This window comes from Thermomyces lanuginosus (genome assembly GCF_041956635.1).
Source record: "Thermomyces lanuginosus strain ATCC 200065 unplaced genomic scaffold VTN49scaffold_22, whole genome shotgun sequence".
NCBI lineage: Eukaryota > Fungi > Ascomycota > Eurotiomycetes > Eurotiales > Trichocomaceae > Thermomyces > Thermomyces lanuginosus.
Window position 1 is genome coordinate 1,709,934 of NW_027192356.1, and position 19,879 is coordinate 1,729,812.

At 52.3% G+C, this 19,879-nt stretch overlaps 10 protein-coding genes across 10 annotated transcripts; 3 read left to right on the plus strand and 7 right to left on the minus strand.

The window, feature by feature from the left end:
- Positions 1 to 322: 322 nt before the first annotated feature.
- VTN49DRAFT_1603 (uncharacterized protein) lies at positions 323 to 931 on the minus strand (the record flags this gene model as incomplete). The annotated part of the gene is made up of 2 exons (XM_069409236.1): positions 323 to 335; positions 420 to 931. 2 exons carry the CDS (start codon positions 929 to 931, stop codon positions 323 to 325), a joined length of 525 nt encoding a protein of 174 aa, XP_069270642.1.
- A 1,053-nt stretch (positions 932 to 1,984) lies between these two features.
- Positions 1,985 to 3,206, minus strand: VTN49DRAFT_1604 (uncharacterized protein; the record flags this gene model as incomplete). The annotated part of the gene is made up of 2 exons (XM_069409237.1): positions 1,985 to 2,918; positions 2,983 to 3,206. 2 exons carry the CDS (start codon positions 3,204 to 3,206, stop codon positions 1,985 to 1,987), a joined length of 1,158 nt encoding a protein of 385 aa, XP_069270643.1.
- A 2,258-nt stretch (positions 3,207 to 5,464) lies between these two features.
- VTN49DRAFT_1605 (uncharacterized protein) lies at positions 5,465 to 5,989 on the minus strand (the record flags this gene model as incomplete). Its single annotated transcript, XM_069409238.1, has 2 exons — positions 5,465 to 5,868; positions 5,920 to 5,989. 2 exons carry the CDS (start codon positions 5,987 to 5,989, stop codon positions 5,465 to 5,467), a joined length of 474 nt encoding a protein of 157 aa, XP_069270644.1.
- Positions 5,990 to 6,551: 562 nt separating this feature from the next.
- Positions 6,552 to 7,363, minus strand: VTN49DRAFT_1606 (uncharacterized protein; the record flags this gene model as incomplete). Its single annotated transcript, XM_069409239.1, has 2 exons — positions 6,552 to 6,905; positions 6,956 to 7,363. 2 exons carry the CDS (start codon positions 7,361 to 7,363, stop codon positions 6,552 to 6,554), a joined length of 762 nt encoding a protein of 253 aa, XP_069270645.1.
- Positions 7,364 to 7,706: 343 nt separating this feature from the next.
- Positions 7,707 to 8,121, minus strand: VTN49DRAFT_1607 (uncharacterized protein; the record flags this gene model as incomplete). Its single annotated transcript, XM_069409240.1, has 2 exons — positions 7,707 to 7,931; positions 7,987 to 8,121. The coding sequence occupies 2 exons, from the start codon at positions 8,119 to 8,121 to the stop codon at positions 7,707 to 7,709; spliced, it is 360 nt and encodes a 119-aa protein (XP_069270646.1).
- A 326-nt stretch (positions 8,122 to 8,447) lies between these two features.
- On the minus strand, positions 8,448 to 9,928 carry VTN49DRAFT_1608 (uncharacterized protein; the record flags this gene model as incomplete). Its single annotated transcript, XM_069409241.1, has 4 exons — positions 8,448 to 9,037; positions 9,179 to 9,306; positions 9,382 to 9,782; positions 9,839 to 9,928. 4 exons carry the CDS (start codon positions 9,926 to 9,928, stop codon positions 8,448 to 8,450), a joined length of 1,209 nt encoding a protein of 402 aa, XP_069270647.1.
- Positions 9,929 to 11,928: 2,000 nt separating this feature from the next.
- Positions 11,929 to 12,745, minus strand: VTN49DRAFT_1609 (uncharacterized protein; the record flags this gene model as incomplete). The annotated part of the gene is made up of 3 exons (XM_069409242.1): positions 11,929 to 12,167; positions 12,353 to 12,419; positions 12,467 to 12,745. 3 exons carry the CDS (start codon positions 12,743 to 12,745, stop codon positions 11,929 to 11,931), a joined length of 585 nt encoding a protein of 194 aa, XP_069270648.1.
- A 905-nt stretch (positions 12,746 to 13,650) lies between these two features.
- Positions 13,651 to 14,595, plus strand: VTN49DRAFT_1610 (uncharacterized protein; the record flags this gene model as incomplete). Its single annotated transcript, XM_069409244.1, has 1 exon — positions 13,651 to 14,595. One exon carries the CDS (start codon positions 13,651 to 13,653, stop codon positions 14,593 to 14,595), a length of 945 nt encoding a protein of 314 aa, XP_069270649.1.
- A 993-nt stretch (positions 14,596 to 15,588) lies between these two features.
- On the plus strand, positions 15,589 to 16,646 carry VTN49DRAFT_1611 (uncharacterized protein; the record flags this gene model as incomplete). The annotated part of the gene is made up of 2 exons (XM_069409245.1): positions 15,589 to 16,076; positions 16,136 to 16,646. The coding sequence occupies 2 exons, from the start codon at positions 15,589 to 15,591 to the stop codon at positions 16,644 to 16,646; spliced, it is 999 nt and encodes a 332-aa protein (XP_069270650.1).
- Positions 16,647 to 18,628: 1,982 nt separating this feature from the next.
- On the plus strand, positions 18,629 to 19,879 carry VTN49DRAFT_1612 (uncharacterized protein; the record flags this gene model as incomplete). The annotated part of the gene is made up of 5 exons (XM_069409246.1): positions 18,629 to 18,658; positions 18,712 to 18,760; positions 18,831 to 19,395; positions 19,447 to 19,534; positions 19,592 to 19,879. 5 exons carry the CDS (start codon positions 18,629 to 18,631, stop codon positions 19,877 to 19,879), a joined length of 1,020 nt encoding a protein of 339 aa, XP_069270651.1.

The window sequence follows — 19,879 nt, forward strand, 5'->3', positions numbered from 1 at the left end:
TCGCCCCACGGCATTGGCAGAGGGAAGTTTACCGAGCGCAATGCGGTCGGAGTTGACAGACCACACTCGAGAAATTCTCAGGCTTCCAAAAACGACCAGGAAAAGGGACAAAGGAGAAAGCGTTTCGGATCAAATTGAAATTGAAAAATGCAATGTTCGAACCATGCAAACCCAATTGCAAAACCCAATCAACCTTCGCTTTTACTGAACACCGCCAATGCGAAAAAAAGGGAGATGGTCATTCAAAATAACACATGAACCGAAAAAAATGTCGATCATGTCGTCGAGTCATGGGAAAAGCAAGTCGTTTCACGTTTAGTCGTTAATTGTAGGGCCTACCGCGATAAACCCTAAGTTAGAACTCCGAGTCACCTCGACTGAACCCAGAGAGGAAAAATCCCAACGACAGCATTACTCACCCCGATGAGCCTCCATAGGACGCGGGTCCATTGGAATTTGAGCTCGAGGCGCCCACGTGGTCGTTTCCGTTCTGATTTCCTTCGTAGTAGTAATCATGATCATCGTAGTACTCCGCCGCCGAGCTCCGGCTTTGGCCATTCATTCCGGTACCATTGCCCGCATCCATTGGCCCTCTGGGCCGTTTCTCTCCGCTTCGAGCACTCGACGGATGATGCGACATATATCCCGGCGACATGGCACCGTCCCGCAACTGCGAGCCGCGTCGACTGCCTCCCGCAAAGACGCTAGGAGGGGCGGTCCCCGCAACGCTCTCCGCGTAGATCAAGCGATGCATCCGCTGTCGTACCTCACGCATGTAGAGCAATTGCTCGTGCGATGGTGGTCGGACGCCTTGGGCCTTGTTAATTTCCTGCGCACCGAGATAGCCTCGGAATGCGACGACCATGGTCACGGCCAGCACGGCGCCCGCCAGGGCGATGGCGATGATGGCATGGACAGAGAGCTGGGCCATGGTGATGATGGACGATTTGATCCCAATGCGACTCCGATCAATCCGACGACGACAATGTCGACACCAGTGTCAAGTCGTTTTGTTCATCGTAGGATCCGGGGTTTCTATGGCTTCTGACCGTCCGCTCCCAGAGCTACGACGGCAGTGAGATATTCATTATTCTGTCTGACCAATGTTTATGAATTTAACTCGGCCCGAGTCATCCCACGCAATCGAAGGGATCGATACCCGCGAGAGAAGAATCGCCGAAAGGATCTACGACGGGGAAAATACCACCCGGGGGGGTATGAAATGGAGGCGCAGCCGTCGAGTGTGGCCGACCAAGAGGAGAATCGGTCTACAGGACAAGCCGCCGAGTCCCGGAAAGAGGAAACGGACAACTCCGAGGATGAAAAAGTTTTTTTTTTGTCTTGGGATGGTGTGTCAGTTTTGGAGCTGGAATTTTCTTGTGATCACATTCGCCTTGCCTTTGTTAGGTATCTGCGCTGTCTCATGCACTTGTCAAAGTGGAACGTTCCGGAAGGTCTAGGTCTCAGACTCATACCAGCGTGGCTCGGCTGATGACGATGCGCGCCAACAGGGTCCAATATTTTTGGAATTTTTCCTGCAGTTGATCACCCCAGTGTGGACGCAGGATGCATTGTGATTCGCCACGGAATCCCCTAGTTCTGACAAGGGCCAGCCGTTGCGTTTTTCTCCCACACGTCGTCTCGTCCCAGAAAAGTCCCAGAGTGGCCCCCCCCCCCAGTGGGCACACCCTGGGTTCATCGGAATCCCGGCGATCAAGGGACCAAACGGGCTCCTCTCTTGCCCTAGCTTCAGCTCCAGTGCCTACACAACTACTCGAATTGACTAGTGGTTATAAATTTGTTACGTCCTAGTGGTCCGCTGGATCCAGGTAACTTAGCCATGCAGGATTGCCAGCCGAGAAAGCGCCGAGGAAGACGCAAGGTTCATCGGCTATCGGAACGCAGTCAGATACCGGAGTACCTGGATGAAGGTGCCTGGAGGCGACGTGCAGGCTCATTCATTTCACTGGGTATCATCAAGACATCATCCTCGTTCTAGAACCATATCCAAAATCCGCCGAGCTTTCTTCCCTCCCAAGTAATCCCGCCCTTCCCGGGGTTGTTCCTCTTCATCCTCCTCAGCGGCCACATCCAAATCAGCCCGCAAACTGGCGTCGTATGCCCGCATAACCGTGTCCTCGTCGACGCGGACACCACCCTCGACAAGGACCCGAATGCACCCTGCTAATCGTGCGATCTCGCGTCGAGTGTTGGGCGCAATCTCATCGTTTTGGCTAGAGTAAATCGAGCTGGAGACGACCTCCTCCATCCGCGTAATGGACACATTCTCCGTGGCGGACGAGGTTCCCGCTGTGCCGTCCGCGTGTTTTGAAATCCAGATGTAGCCGTTAACGCCCAGGATCACGTCCACTTCACCACCCCCGTTTGCGGTATCAACCGTCCACACCTGTCGTCGTGACCGCACCACTCCGCCCGCGGATGATGGTGCCGCCGCGATATTTCCTCCCTTAGCAGCCAGGCGCGCAGTTGCGCCGTTTCCCCCAGTACCAGTTACCGCGAGGAATACCCCGTTCCGTAGCTTGCCGTACTTGAGAGACCGTGTGTGCAATGATGCCGAGCCGTCGGAATGTACACTTTGCACCTCCGCCACAACGAGGTCCCCTTCTCGGAAGAAATTTCGCATCTGCAATTCATCCGCGCTCGTTCGCCGGCGAAGGATGCCGCCGGGAAGGTTGATAGCCGACAGGGGCAATTGCGCGAGCAGCGGCGCAGCAACGTCGACCTTCCATCGTCGCGCTTGCACTTCGACGATGCGCCCAACCACGAGATCTCCGATTTCGGGCATGTAGCGTGCACGGACCGGATGCACTGACAATAGCTTATTCGTCTTCTGAACATTCCCTGCAACGGTGGCGATTATCGAGGCCGAGTATGGTGTCGTAAATGTGCCATGTCCTCTATTCCTTCGTCAATATCTTTTTTCTTTTCCGGTAGTACTCCAGAACGAGTCGACTTGCTCACCTCATCCACTGCGGATCGTCTGTCACCATTTCCCCCGGTACCACCAGTCCCGCGGCTGTCCCCGCAAGCGATTTTGTCTTGCGCCCACCTATCAACCGCCTGCGTTTGGGGAGGGAATCCTCCTCCATCTTGATGTCGCCTTCGGAGTCGGCAGAATCGACATCCTCATCGTACGGCGCTCCGCCAACGGGTTCCGCAACGGGAGGTAGAATTGTAATTCCCATTGTAAGTGATTATCGCTAGCCAGGTTGATCTCATTCAACAATCACAAGCAGCCGATATACTGAATCTGCAGCGTACACTGCGCAGCATGTCTGAATTTCGAAATTCAGCAACAAACTGAACAAACACTGCAAACATTGCAAATAGCTGTTCTTTCACGTGACTTACAAGCATCTTGATGATCACGTGAATAACATTGTAGTCGGTCCAGACGCAATGGCCACGGCAGAACTACACGTCCAAAGAGATACATACATCCGAATAGTCCCTTACTAAAACTCCCACTCTGCACGCCTCCATTTGATGCAGCAGTTGGATACATCAACTGCGCAAGTTCGGTCATCAGCATCTCAGCTTGGCGTTTTCAGCCGCAGCAAACCTGTCATAAGTTCCTTTCAAGTACGAGTAAGGAATACAAGTCCGGCACAAAGCTCGGATTGAAGAACCAGAGCTGAACGCCGTACGTACCGATCATGACAAAAGACCTCACGATCGCCAAGAATTTGAAGATAGCCTTCCCATAGACTGGAACGGGCAACTTCTCTCGAATTCGATGATCTTCAAACCCGTATCTTTTTGTCGCCCCTGACCCGAATGCGTCGCAGGGTTATCTTGCTGGTGGTGGCATCGTAGACGGCAACCAGACGAGTACCCACGACGTAGCGGTAGACCAGGTTTCGGCCCAGATAGGCAGGATCCGTAAAAACCATACACAGTCTTTCTATCCATGGACTCTACGCAGTGGATCCGCCGGACACTAAGCTGATCGACAGTGTAGTTGTATTCAATATGCATTATATCAGGATCGTCGTTGCTGCGAAAGAGCCGTGTCACAGGCTTGTGTCCATAGGTGCTGCAAGGGTCAGAGCGCCAGCTGTAGGCCCATTCCGTGGTACATGGACAATCAGCCGGCAGCAACAGAGAAAACGTTTTTCTCTCGAGCAGCTGTCCTGTCGTAGTTGTCCACTTGGTTTGCTGCACTTCTGGGGGTTGTTTCGACCAGGCGATCTCAAATGCCACCAGGACGTTCTCAGCAGAGTCAACGTGGTACAGCCACAGGTTAACAAAGCGGCCAATTTCTGGACATGATTCCGGCGTAGATCCCAAGCGTAGACAGGGTCAGGTACTGGTCCTGGCCTGGGAGCGAAGACAGCCTTATCGTCAACGATGCTGCAGCGGCTGTCGAAACAAGGAGTTCGTTGATCGAATTTCCGTTTTGTATGCATATCCAAGGCCATATACTCGGAGTACCTACTAATCATTGGATAAAATGTTAAATGGCACTCGACAAGGTAGGAAATATGTATTCAATCGTCCTTACTTACCACTCTGGACGGACCCCAAACGAGATAGCGATCAGACTGGCTCTGACAACGATAGTGTTCTCCTATGTTAACGTTTGTCAAGGTCGATCTTCTCCAGCCTCAAGATTTAGCATCTCCAAGTCATCGTTTCTCGGGAAAAAGTATAACAGCCGGCGTGAATGGTATAGAAGTTTATAGGGAGCTTTGCCCAACTGTTTTTCCCAGAGAAGGAAGAACTTCCTAAGCGGCCGAGCATGTAGCAAGTTATGTTGCCATCGAAAATACTTCATCGCGTCGGCGACTGCTACATCTGTGCTGTCGATCTCCTAGTCCAGGTCCAGGAATGTAAGCGTTTCACGCAAAGTAAGCTTGATAATTGGGACTGACGATTGCATCGGACGTGAAGATCGTCCGCCATCGCTTGGAAACTTAAGACCCGTCAGGATAGGGTGCCAGATTTCGAGAATCAAATCGAATATAAGCGCGCCCTCTGGTTCCGGACAATGTCTTCTAGATTTAAACACTCCAAGATATGAATCAGGAGCTCAGGGAGGGGGGAAGTGACCCGGCAATATCGCAGTACATGACTTTGAATCGAACCGAGATGTTGCTTCGAAAGAGACTCATTACGAGTATTGAGGAGATCAGCCCTCAGTGCTGACACTACTTCCGCATCATATTTTCAGCAAACTCGGTTGAGGCTGAGAACGTGATTTGCGGGCATTGACTGTGCTGCCTGTCGTGTCAGACTCGAAGAGCCTTTCAGGACACATGGTAACTGACTCCGCATCGAATGGGCTGCCCAACCAAAATATATTCTGTTGGCAGGCCGTAGAGGACATGACATGGATGGAGCTACGTATGATTCGCCCATGGATGAAATTCACGTCAACACAGTACGAACTGTTTTGAGATTTCCTGTCAAAGCTAGCGAGTACAACGTACTTCGTACTTCTCTATTTAGATGCAGTCATCAATGCATCAAATGTGCAACCTCTCAACAGCACAGCTTCACGTTCGCAGTAATCTCGCATGACAGGAAACTCCTCGACCCACAGATTCCAATCTCTCGGGTCTGGGGCGAAGTTTGTGTTGAAAAACCAGAGTTGTATGGCGAACTTATTAACCAAGCAAAACACCTCACGGTCGCCAAAGATCTGAAAGTATGGTAAGGTATGAGGGCCACGAGGTTCCCAATCCGACGAGGTGTGAACCCTGAACACGCGGTTGCCCTGGAACCGCACTGGAGGCACGGTCATCTTGCCAGTAGTGGCGTCGTAGACGACAACCTGTTGGGTCTTCTCGATGTGCAGGTAGACCAGCGGAGTTGGTGATACTCTTCCAAGCCTCGCAGATGGGCCTAGCGCAGTTTAGCCACTGCACACTAAGCCGGTCAACAGCGCGGTCGTACTCAAGGTACATCGTAGTATGATCGGCAGTAGAGGAATAGAGCTCAAGAGGCAAGGACCCGACAATATCATTGTTTCCAATTGAACTTGCGATGCCGCGTCAGAGATGACTCTCCACAAGTATTGAAGTCAACTTTCCGCCTCATCACTTCCTCAGCACATGTTCAGTATACTAGGCTGAGGCTGAAAACACGGTCTGTATGGATGGGATATGATCTGATACATCACAACCAATCCCGTGGCGGCTAGACTGATGTGTCTCGCCCGAGAATTTCAAACTTTAAAGCTTCTGTGCTTTTCCCTCGTTCGTATGCTGACCTGCCAAGTCGAAATTCGGATTTCTTGAAGCGTGTCTAAAGCATGCAGTCTGAGAAAACCAACTCAGCTGTGTGGCCAGTGGACAAGAGATCATCACACATTCCACCATCGCAGCGTCAAAGGACAGGTTCACTTCCTTTCCGCTGGCCAGATCTACTTGCTCTGTCATTTGGATGATGTAGACTCGTTGATGAACTTCACGTATTACTACCGTACCGTAGTCGTTCTGAGACTTTCCGTCGAAGTTAGCGAGCGGAACCTACTCTGCACTTCTTCATTTAGACGCAGTCGTTCACACACTGAATGTTTGTTCGAGTCATTCATCATAGCTTGCTGTTCGCACTAATTCTTGCGTGCTCGTTGTATTTCGAGATTCCCCTGCGTTCCAAAGCTTCCAGTCCCGCGGATCCGGTACAAAGCTTGGATTGAAGAACCAGAGCTGTATGCCGTGCTTATTGGCTAAGCCAAACACCTCACGATCGCCGAAGGTCGTAAAGTATGCTGCGTTGTAAGGGTCACGAGGTCTCGAGTTCGATACGGTGCGAATCCTGATTATACGGTTGCCTCGGAATCGGACTGGATGCAGGGTTACCTTGCCCGCGGCAGCGTCGCAGACGGCAACGTTCCGAGTTCCGTCGAAGTAGCAGTAGACAATGTTTCTCGCCAAATCCTAAACCGGGTCCAACTTCCGCTCCAAGCTTCTCTGCTGATAAGCTCAACGTCGTTGGCACACCGGACACTGAGCCGGTCAACGGCATGATCGTACTCGAGGCACATCATAGCAAGGTTATCGAAATATTCCATGAAATATGCCACAGACTTGCGGCTAGATATGCGGCAGAAACTGGGGCTGATGAAGTAGCGTTTCGGACAATCAGCAGGCAGGTGCAGGTAAAAGACTTTTTCCTCGAGCAGCTGGCCGTCTGTCGTTTTCCACTTGGTTTGCTGCATTTTTGGCGGCTGATCCAACCCAACACGTTCGAATGTCACCAGAACGTTCTCAATTGCGGAAACGTAGTACAGCGACAGCCTGGAGAAGTTTCCAATTTTTTGGACATGATTCCGACGCAGATCCCAAATGTAGATGGGCTCGGGCCAGCGAGAGGAAAAATGAGCGACAACCACCATGTCCCCAATGGTCTTATAGGAACCTTGAGAGTTGCATGGAAATCGTTGGTTGAATAACTCCTTATTTGTGGATATATCCAACGCAGTCACGTAATCGAAGCCCCTATTAATGACAAATCAACTGTTAGACAAGAGCCGGCAGGATATAGGATGAAAGTATCTGCTCCTCTTGACATACTCTTCCACTTTTCCCAGAATGAGATAGCGATCGGAACTGCACCGCCAATATTTCCCTGTATCGCTGCAGGTCCAGATCGATCTCTCACCAGTCTCAAGATTCAGTATCTCAAAATCATTGCTTTCTGGAAATGAATACCACAGCCGGCGCGACTGGTAAAAACAATCAACGGATGTTCTGCGCCATTGTTTTTGCCAAGGGAGGAAGATCTTCCTGAACCGGCCGAACATGCTGCAAGCCATATCGCCATCGGAGATACCGCATCGCGTCAGCGATCGTTACGTTTGCACCGTCGACTTCGTGGTCCAGATCTAGGAATGCAAGCGTTTCTCTCAAAGCTGGCTCGATGACTGCATGACACGAGAAAATTGTCCGCCACCGCTTGGAAACCTAGACGTTGTCAGGATGGGAATCATACCAAAATCCAAGCGTGAGAGACGCTTACCCTCTGGTTCTGGACAATGTCTTCTAGATCCAAATGCTTCATGACATAGAGCAGAAGCTCAAGAGGTAGTGACCCAACGATGTCATAGTGCATGGCCGTGAATCGAACTTGGGATGCCGCTTCGAAGGGACTCATCGTGAGTATTGGAGGAAAAAAGTCAATTTCAGCCTCGTCACTTCTTCAGTACTATCTTTGGTGAACTAGGTTGAGGTTGAGAGCACGATCTGCATAAAATTGACCTATATATCACTGAGGCGGCTTTGCTGTGCATCATGGCAGACTGGGAGAGGGCTTTGGAACACATACAACTCTGTTAAGAATGAGCCGCTCAGTCAAGAAGTTCAATTTGTCGACAGGCCATGGATCCCGTATGATTAATGGAATCAAACTGCCAACTGTGTAAGCACTGGATACAGAAGTGCAGCTCGTCGTTCTGACGTGTAAGTACGAGTCTTTCGTTATCACCCCTCGTTCCATAACTTCCAGTTTCGAGGGTCTGGTGTGAAGTTCGGATTGAAAAACCAAAGCTGAACGCTGGCCCTATTAACCAAGCCAAAGACTTCTCGATCACCAAATGCAGCTGAGTACACCGGGCTGAAAGTGTTGCGTGCTCCCCACCTTTGGGGTTTGAAGTCTGGCGAGGTGGGAGCCTGAATCACATCGTTGCGCGAGGCCAGAACTGGGTGCAGGGTAGCCTTGCCGGCGGTGGCATCCTGGATGACAATGTCACGGGTGTCCTTGATGTAGTGGTAGGCCAGTTGCCCACTCAGATCGGCATGACTTGTTATACTGAACTTAGTTTTTTCGTTAGTGGACTCAGCGCAGTCGATTTTCCGGACGTTGAGCCGGTCAGCTGCGTAATTATACTCGAGGTGGATAATCACGAGCTTGTCCTTAGAGGTGAAGAACTGTTTCACCGTCTTGTGGCCGTAGGTGCGGTACTGATCTCGGTCCGCGGCATCTTTTATGCGGACATCAGGCGGCAGCGGCAGCTGAAGGATCTTTCTCTCGAGCAGCTGCCCAGTGCAGGTTGCCCACTTGGTTTGCTGTACTTTTGGCGGCTGGTCAATCCGTTCGGTGTCAAATGTCACCAGTACATTCTCAGCCGCATCCACATGGTACAGTATCAGATGGGAGAAGTTGCCAATTTTTTGAACATGGTTTGAACTCAGATCTCAGACGTAAATGGGACCAGTTAGTTCGGGAAGCGAAGTATAGACGGCTTTATCCCCAACAACTTCATAGCAAGGGAGAGGGATTTGCTGACTGCAAGTTTGTTTCGTATGCATGTCCAACGCCGTGAAACGTTCAGTGCCTTTCCTATAATCATCCAATCAGAAGTTACACGGCCACCGGCAAAAAAAAGGAAAATAGAAGAAAACTGTTCCTCCTTACGTAGGTCCTCTGAGCGCCTGCAGAACAAGATAGCGACCAGACATTTTGTATTGAAAGTAGCATGATTCCCTCTCACTGTCGAACCAGACAGATCGCTCTCCAGTCTCGAGATTCAGAAATTCAAAATTATCGCTCCCCGCAATGGGGTAGCACAGCCGGCGCGAATGGCAACGTACCGAGGCGGGAATGATGGACCAGTGTGCTGGCCAGGGGAAGAAGATCTTCCGCACCGGTCGGGCATGTTGCAAGCCGTGGCGCCATCGTAAGTACCTCATCGCGTCAGCGATCGGTACGTTTGTGCCGACAACCTCCCGCTCCAAGTCCAGGAACGCAAGCGTCTCGCGCAAAACGGGCGCGATGATTGCACTACACGTAAAGATTGTGTGCCATCGTTTGGAAACCTAGGCCATGTCAGGTGGTGTACTTATCAAGTATCGATCCTCATAATACTACACACCCTCTGGTTCCGGACAATGTCTTCCAAGCTCAGGTACTCCGCGACATAAATCAAGAGCTCGAGAGGCAGGGAGCCGACAATATCGTACATCCTGTCGAACTGAACCTGAGATGCCGCTTTAGAAGAACTCATCAAGGCACCTGGCCTGTTGAAGGAGAGCAAAGAGCTCGATGGCATGCGGGAAAATGATTTGATGCATTCATCGCATCCAGTTTTACCGTGGTTGTGCTGAGGTGCCACGCCGCATGAGAACAAGATTCGACTTTACTCTCTTGTTATCCTCACTTTATGTTGGCATTCATGAAGGCGATGTCGCAAGAGATGCTAGCTTGGATGTCTGGAAGTGTTCTAGCCAGGGATGAACGATCACGTGCACTCATCTCTACTCTTATTGCTTGAGACGTCTGGGCTCGTCGCCGGGAGCTTGGAGACTGTTAGCCGTTGATTATTGAAAGTTTATGCGCTCCCAAGAGCAGGACATTTCTCTCCTAGTCCCGGTTGCTGTAGTTAATGCTCGGGGACCAAAATATTGGAACGATGAAGCCAACTGCCAATCAAAAAACAACGATACGATCCTTGTCGCTGGGATGGGAGGTGGCGTAAAATAGATGTATTGCCCTTCCGCGCGGACCGCGCTTCCGGCTTCCGTAGCGAGGCGCCGTCAACTCTCGGCGCAATTTGTGATGCATCCAACACCAGAACAAGTACCAGGTACCTGCATTACTATCCCTGGCTAGGTTAGTATCCTGCCACTCTCGTGTTCCCAGTGTTGCTCTGCTCGACGGCTGCAGCGGCTGCAGACTGCGTTCCTCTTGCAAATGATGTGTGTTGTCAGTTGGGACGTTTACTCGAATCAGGACCGTTGTGTCCGTTGTGGCCAATGTACAGAGTACTCCGCGTACAGGTCACTAGCCTGATGAGCGCGTCACCAGCAGTTCTCCTAAGCGATGCGTCAGATTAATGAAACTAGCCCTAGCTAACTGTCGGCTATCTCACGTCATGACGTTGTCGAAGCCTTACCGTTGCACCTATCCCGTGCGTCGCTGCTGGCACATGTTTGGAGAGCTTTGCATGATGTCGAATATCAACCTACTTCGTAATTAGCTGGAAGCCATCGAGAACAGGGTAAGGTAGACAATCGTCGATATCTCATCGCCCGACCATTGCGATGATCTTGCGCGGTGTGTGATATCATTTTTAGTTCCAATTCAAATGCATTGATAGGTTAATAGGTAATTGGCACTGAACGTCGTGCACAGACCGACGGGGAACGTTGCAGACTGCAGTTCTCGTGGGGAGGCGAGCCATCTTACCATTGTTTGGAGTCTGGGCTTGGACTTTCAAGGACACAATGGTGGTCCTGGCATCGCATTCCGGCGCAATGGATCAGATGGACGGATCATAGGGCGATGGCAGTGGATGCCCGATGGCAGCCATGGCGCCGTCCCCGGAATCCCTCCGCCACTTCCCGCAAGAGATGTGATCCAAGCTTCCATTGGGCTCCTTGCACATCCTGTTCAGGGTTGGAGCTGTCATATTGACCCGGTGTTCAGGATTCAGGGGGAACTGGGGATGACGCTCGGACAGGTCACCGAGAACTTGGACCTGGGTGTCGCTCTTCCCAGTTTGTCAGATAATTGATTGTCGATCCCTCTGAGCCTATGAGGAGCTGAGGGCTCTCTCTAGTTTCTTATTCTGTCAAAAATAGGTTTGTCCAACAACTGGTTAACTTCGTACTCAAAAGCAATGTCCAACATCCTAGCGTAGGAACCGAGCTTGTCAGAGTTTGCCCAGAATAGCGGTTCTTCTCCCGGCCCAGCTGGGAGCTTTCCGAGAGGAAATCTACGACCTACGACAGAGGACTCCAAGGCCTTTCTCTCGTCGCCTGGCGAGTGATTCCATTGAATGAATGGACTGAAATTCGTAAAATAGTGCCATCGATTCCGCGATGATCCGTTTCAACTGATCATTCAAGCGTAGCGAGAGGAGGCCTGTACCTGCAGACTCCGCTCGGATGCAGATGCCGGATGGGACCAATCAGAATGCCGCATTTCCGATCACGACCCGACGAGTTGGACGCCATCGATCAATCAGGCCAGCTCCTGGTCCACAATCCAGCAGACCGGGACTCCCAGACTGCTAACTTTGTCGCGCTCGCCTCGAGCTAAGCGAGGATCACCTCTTGACCAGCGAGTCCAGAACTCCTGGCTCCAGCGCCATGACTCGCTGAAATTGTCGCTGGAGGCGGCTGACCACAATTGGGACTGGCCATTGCTTGTCGTGCAAAGAAAGGATCGCCAGGTTCGCACCCGGAACTTTTGTTTCTTATCTAATGTACCGTGCACAATCCGTTATATCCGGCCCCTCATAACACACAACGGCGCCGTGGTTGAGCACTTTTCGGACAGAGTCCGACAGTGCCCTGGGAATTAGGTTTTCTGATGTTCTCTCCTCCGGACGGAGATCCGTCGGTCGTTGACGTATATGACGGGTAGTCGTGTGCACCTACAGTACCCTTCCTGGCATCCCCGGGAAGGGAAACGACAAGGACGCTGAGGAGGAGGAGGAGGGCAGGGTGAGCCTGAGCCCTGAGGCAGTCCGGAAACGGAGGACCTGCCAGGAACGGACTTTGGTCTTGCAGTGTGACCAGGCGCTGGAAATATACTCCGTAATCCGGTTTCCGTAATTCCGCCGTCCCAATGTCACGGCGACTGGGACCTTTGCCATTCGGACGGAGGCACCGCAGAGTCGAGACCGTTGGGTAATGTCCGTTTCCGGAAAGAACAGAAATTCAAGTTTCCCAATCCAGCGTAGTTCGTGGGTCCCTACAGCCAATGGCCCCAGCCGGGGATCACGGCCCGGCGGGGCCGATGAGCAGTGGCCCCACAAATTGGCTGAGACATTCATATAATTGGCTCAGGGTCCGGAACTGCTCCACAGGGACATGAAACGGATTCGTCGCGTCGCCACCCGCGGATTGGGTGGGATGGATTACATAATCATGGCAACGGAACCGCGAAGTACTGCCTTTTTCAGTTATTACTGTGCTGAGGAGTGGATGGAGAATTAACTTCAGTTACTTGAGCACTTCATTAACTTAACGGCCGTGGGATTCTTTGGGGAGTGTTAATTTCGTCCGACCCTCTCCGATGGTAACCTGTGCACGGGGTCCATGTTGGGATTCTTCCGATCTCATGATTCTGAGCAATTGATATGATCCAGTATGTGATATGGAGTCTTGCATGCTCCAATGTGTCGCTCTGCAGAATGGGATGTATCCATGTGAGGAATCGAGTCGGAAGCGGAAGATCAGGATGGCAGGAGCCGCTGCTCCCGCGCTAGGCCGAGAGTCCGCCGTAGCAAAATTAATTAGGTTTTAGCGAGGCATTCCCAGACTTTGGTCTCTGGCCGAGCAGTGGGCGGCACTAAAGCCCGCTAAAAGCGCCGAAAGCCCGCTAGTCCGGTTGGGTTCTGGCGCTCCCGCCATTCCGCACCAATCAACGGCGGGCCGGGGTTCCCAAGGACCAGGGTAACGGTCAGGATGGCACCAACGGGGATGATCACAGCATCCAAGCGACGTTGGTTTTTGGGTCCTGGCAGAGTGGGACGGACCACGGCCATGGGTCATGGTCCGGCCACAGCCCAGAGGAGAGGAGAAAGGGGGCAGGGAGCACGGATACATAACAACCCCCAGCTCCCCCCTCCGTCCCAGCTCCCTGGTTCTCAACTTGCATTCCGGCTCTTGGGTCTCTGCAAAAGTCCAGTGCATTGAGTCTTTTGTGGTGTGCAGATACCCATTGCGATTCGCCATCATGTCTGTTTTCTCGGACTTGTCGGTCAAGGTCAGCCAGTGGATGGCCGAGACCTCCCAGCTGGTCTCCCATATCCACGCACGGCAGGCTGAGCTGGAGCCCAAGGTCGTGGCTCGCAATCAATGTCCCTCGGACAGCTCGTCAGAGACAACACGGGCCCCCTCAGTCCGACATGGCATGAAGCGCATGTTGTCCAAGGAGTCTCTTTACGAGACATGTAAGCGGCGGAGACTCGACGAGGAGGACGACAGCGACAGTGAATCCGCCGACGAGGAAGTGTCGATCGAGATGCGACCGGTGGTTCAGTACGACGGCTACATTCAAAAGACGCTGGAGAAGATGGTCCAGAGCATCTGGTCCGCACGACGAAAGATCCGAGTTGCACGAGTCGAAGGCACGACAGAGTCGACACACAAGACAACCAAAGACAAGACCTCCCAGACATCCGACCACAAGCCATCCATGAGTGTCGAAGTGGATACGGTCAGCTCGGGCGGCAGTGCAACTGAGTCCGCATCACCAGCCAAGTCGACAAGATCACCCCGACGGAAGAAGTGCCCATTCGAGTTCATCGAGGGCCGGTTGGGTGTGGCTCAAGAACTATGTGAGACCGCCGCCTTCCGGGACCTTCGCCAAGGGAGCTGCATCGACGAGTTGGACGAACTCCTCCAAACATTCGAACTCATCCAAGAAGCGGCAACCAACATGGCCGAGAAGCACGCCGAGGCACAGAAGGAGCAACAAGCATCCGAAGAAAAGGAAAACAAAACTTCAGATCACACAGCACCATCCGATCCGTCCGGCTTGGCTACGACCTGCACAGGGGTCATCGAGGTGGACGACAACACCGACGCCAGCGAGGTGTCCATCAACATCACCGCTCTTCGGACAAGTCGACGATTGCATCAAATGATGCGTCCTATGCCAATCGCCCAAGTGGGGTGAATTTGTCTTTCCATGGGATTTCGGATTTATTCTCTTGAACATGGCTGTCATTCCTTGCATTGTTTTTTTTTTTTTTCATTGCATGTCTGGTCCCACGTCGCGTCTTTCCTTTTTGGTTTTGTCATGGATGGGAAAGGTTTGGGCGGCGTTCTGGCTTTATGATGCATTTTGGCGGCTATCTGATGACATCTTGGGTCATGGAATCATGTATCATCTGGAATCAAAAAAGTGATTTTCAAACATCATCATCTTCCATTAGTAGACTTGTTAGTGAACTCTCTCTGCTCTCTAGGTATCGTAGTGTAGTGAGTTACCGCGGTCGGCCATGTGAGACAGGCGGCTACTTGGTCGGGACGGTGGCATCCGCGTAGAGCCTTACATTGTTCGGGGGCTTATCGCACATCGCAACAAATAATACTACAGCATGCATACCTTGCTGTGACCATCACAGTTCATACCTCGTGCCACGACGGAGTCTGACTCGTACCCTTGAACCGAGGTACTCCCAGGCTTTCGGGCAACCGGAGTTGGTCAGCCCTCAAATCCGCCTGACGTTTCCTAAAATAGAATGTTTCGATGGATGATTCTTTACAATTCGCCATCACCATCTTCCATCATTGCTCTGAGTCAAAACCTGAGAGCATGACCACGTATCTTTATTAGGGCATCATTTATAATACCTAGAAGAGATAAGAGGGAGGCAAAACTCGCTGACCAAAAAAAAAAAAAAAAAAAAACGGGAAGCCGCATCCTTCGCGCCCTGTGAACACCGTCCAACCCCCCCCCCCCCCCAATTCGGAGTCCGGTCTACGCCCTACGAGGATCATTAATAAACAACCTGGGAAGTTGCAAGGCCGGTCGAATATGTAGGCGCCGACTCGTGAAATGGCGTCTGTTCGAACGCAAGAGAACACAATCCTACGACAAAGATAATGTCACCAGCGAGTTCCCCTGAGATCCCAACGCGACAAAACCGCAGGTGTAGAAGATACAATGCGAGTACCACCGCCACCGGTCCGGATCGTTGAGGTCGGACCGCGCGATGGCCTCCAGAACATCCAGCCGCTTATCCCACATCAAGTCAAAGTGGCTCTGATCCGGAACCTGCTGGATACCGGCCTAAACTGTGTCGAGTTGACATCGATGGTCTCCGCGCGGCGGGTTCCGCAGATGGCCGATGCGAAGGAGGTCCTGAGCGATGGAATCATTCAAGATTTGCTGAAGAAGCAGCAGAAACAGCCAGAACAGGACCGGGATTATGGTCGCCAGGATGGATCGCCGGAGTTACGGCTACCGGTGCTTGTGCCCAACATGCGTGGTCTGGACGCTGCCCTTGCGCATGGCGTGAGGGAGGTGGCTGTCTTCGTCAGTGCGACGGAGGGGTTCAGTCGTGCGAACACGGGCTGTTCTGTGCAAGAAGGGATTGAGCGGGCAAGGGAAGTGTCGCGCAAGGCTCTTGCTGCTGGGCTGACGGTAAGGGGGTATGTTCATTTGCCTCGATGATATATTTCGGATCGGATACTGATGTTTCCTGTCATAGGTATGTATCGTGCATCTTCGAAGATCCATACGAAGGCCCAACAGATCCCGCCAGGGTCTTGCACTGTGTCCGCGAGCTGCTGGACATGGGCTGCTACGAGGTCAGCCTGGGTGACACGACGGGTGTCGGCACGCCCGACCAGGTCGCTTCCCTTATCGAATATCTAACCACAACTCGGGACCATTCCGACACCGGTAAGGCGCCGACGCCGGTGCCCGTGCAGCGTCTGGCCGGGCATTTCCACGACACATACGGCCGGGCAAAGGCCAATGTGTTGCAGGCCTATCTGGGCGGCGTCCGAGTGTTCGACAGCAGTGTTGCCGGACTGGGAGGATGCCCATTTGCACCGGGAGCCAGGGGAAACGTTGCGACAGAAGAAATCGTGGCTCTGTTTCACCGGCTGGGTGTTGAGACGGGAGTAAACCCCAAGAGGATCCGTGCTGTCGGGAAGTGGATTTCAGGGATTGTGAACAGTTTGGAAAGTGGTCATGATAAAGGGATCCGGACTTGATCTACTATGCTGTGACCGAACTGCTGCAGTACATGCTGGACGTCCCCATGAAACAGCAACATGCATAGATTCTAGTCAGCTGGAGACACTTTACAATAGATTTCCTATTCAGTTAATTTTGTCTCGCAGTGTTTATTACCCAGCTTGCCTGCAGCAGGGAATACTCCGTACATAGAGCATAACTTTATGCACAAGCACAACCACTGGCCATGCCACCAGTACGAGCGCTCCGTAGGCAGCCCACTCCGACACACCCAGACTAGTCACTACCATCCGATTCTGGGAGCGATTTTCACATCGTAACCATATTCAGGTATCCAGACTCTAATAGACTGGCGACAAGGCCCGCGTGGCTGGTTTCCGAAAACGGTACAAACCGTTCGAGGTAGATCCAGCATATCCAGTCCACTCCTTCGGAGCACTCCCTGCGTGTAAAAATTTTTCCTTGTCTTCCAGAGCTTGGCCCTCCCAGATTACTCAGTTCGGAAAATGCTCGGCATCAAATCCCCTTCCAGATAGGGAGACGGATCGACGGATTCGAATCCACCGTCGGACTCTGAGCTTCTAACTTACGATTTGCACTGACCACCAACAACTTCAGCGCGGAGATACAAGGTGGCAAGTGGTGCATTGCGACGGATGTTGTCCGAGCTGATGGGAAACCCCCTATTCCTCCCCGGGTTCTGGCAGATTGTGAGGGAGGGATTGAACCGTCGGACGTTCCTCCGTATTCGACGATAACTCGGAATTACCGAGAGTTGGAGCCCTTGTTCAAAGAAAATCATAGGTGGGGGCAGTCGGCTCTTGGAGAGCTTGATTGAAGAAGATGTACGATTCATCCTTTGACAGCGATCAACTCTTGCTGACCTGGAAGCTCTGACCCACGTCAAGCGCATCACAAGGTCTATAGGTAACCGATCACCAACATCACGAGACATGGAAAGTCTGAATCTGAAGGTTCATCACCGAATTTCCTCCGGCTTCTCTGCTCTGAATCAGGGGAGGTTTTGGATTTGGGTGGCCGAGGAACTGGGGATGAGTTACATAAGCTAGGTTATTACCGCATGCGATTCGGGCCAATGCTATGGAGACCACTGACCAATGATGTCAGTCCATCTCCGTCTGGCGTCCGTCCCAATCCGGCCATATCGGAAAGCGGCCGCTCACTAGAGCGCACCTACACTAAGTAGCGCCACCACCATTCAGATTCGGCTGTGATGGACAGAAGTTAACTTTATTCGGAGAATTCCATGCATAGTGTAGGTGGAGGCTATTAGGGTGATGATTCTGGGACAGCCACAGGTGGGGTGGCGGGATGGCTGAAGTTCTGAACGGTCCGGCAATTGACGGATTATCCTTAATCCGGACTCCGAATGCCTGCGGAGGGCTTCTCTCGGCGACCAGAGTTTTCATCCAGCAACGAGCTCCGTCCAAGAAGGCATGGAACATTGCTGATCAAAATTCAAAATCAATGTTGATCAATGGCATCAAGCAATACTCTCGAATGGACGCCGACATAAACAGTCTCTTGAGGAAATTCAGCAGACGGAGAATTAGGCGGTGTAGCATTTAGTGTGTTCGGCTAGCGAAGACGATGGTCTCCTCCCCTCCGTCTCCATCTCCACGGGCCGTCCTCCATACTCCACCGAGCCCGCTGCTCGGCTCCCTTGTCCAAAAGACCGCCCAGGCAAATGGTAATCAAAAGTCCCAACCAAGAGGACCGAGCCCCGGGAGCGGGATCTTATTCGCCCGCGCCGACTTGACTCCTCGTATGCATGGCCAGTACCATTCGGCTGGAATCGTCCTTGCAATTCCTTTGTTTCTCTTTCTTCTCTCCGTATATTTTCCTGTCAGGATTGAATTTCATCTGAATTGACGAGTTTATTTCTTCGGTTCGTGGATAAAGCCATCTCTTGATTCTTACTAGTCCCTGCGGGGCCTTTTCTTCCAGAGCATCTTCATCGACCAAGTTTCTTGTCACAATGAGCAGCTTCAGCTCGTTGGAGGTCGATGTATGTCGCGCTCATTCGAACGGAAGAAAATTAGGTAACTGAACATTTGGCAGAGCACCGAGTCGTATGACATGGAATCCATTGTCACAAATGGATTTCAACGTGAGTAATTCCGCAGCAACGGGGAAGTAGACCCGAGTCGACGATCGCATATCTGACGCTGGGAGAAAAGGATACGGCCCTCCATCGGTACAGAACTACAACTTCGAAAATGGCCGGCGCTATCACGCCTTTCGCGAGGGAAGCTACTTGATGCCCAACGACGAACGGGAGCAGGATCGACTAGACTTTGCACACGAGATCTTTCGCCTACTTCTGCGGAATGGACTGACGCGGGCACCGATGGACCCGCCACCACGCCGGGTTCTCGACCTCGGCACGGGGACGGGTGCATGGGCCATTGATTTCGCCAGCGAATACCCGGACAGCGAAGTCATCGGCGTCGACTTGTCCCCCATTCAGCCCCGATATGCCCCGCCGAATTGCTCCTTCTTTGTTGACGATATCGAATCGCCGTGGCTATTTGGTCCGCCGTTTGACTTTATCCATAGTCGCGGCCTGGTCGGTAGCATCGAGGATTGGGATACACTATTAGGTCAGATCTATGACAATCTGGTTGACGGTGGCCTGGTCGAATTCCAGGAGTACGAGTTGAAATATGGGGCCGACGACGACACACTGAGTCGGACGCCGGCCATTTCCCTCTGGCAGGACAAACTGATAGAAGCTCATGAAAGGTACGACCCCCTGCTTCGATTATCGAATATGATCGGGCTGACGCCATCCAGTATCAACCGACCCGTGAACATTGCGCGGACGATTCGACAACGTCTCCAAGATCGCGGCTTCGTCGACCTTCATGAGGAAGTCGCCAAGGTGAGTCTCATTACCACCCCATGAAGACGATTTCCACATTGCTAAGAAGGGAAATAGGTCCCCGTCGGGCCCTGGCCGAAAAACAACCGTCAAAAACAAATCGGCATCCTCATGCTGCAACATTCATTCGATGCCCTCGAGGCGCTCACCCTAGCCCCCTTCAGCCGCGTCCTGCGCTGGTCCCGCGACGAGATGCACGATCTGATGGACCGTGTCCGGCTCGAGCTGGCAAATGGCTCGAATCATCTGTACGTCACCGTGCATTACGTCTGGGGGAGAAAGCCGGCTTCCAATCAGCCTTCGTCGGAACGTCCTGTTAGTAATGGTATGGATCTCGGGTTGTGA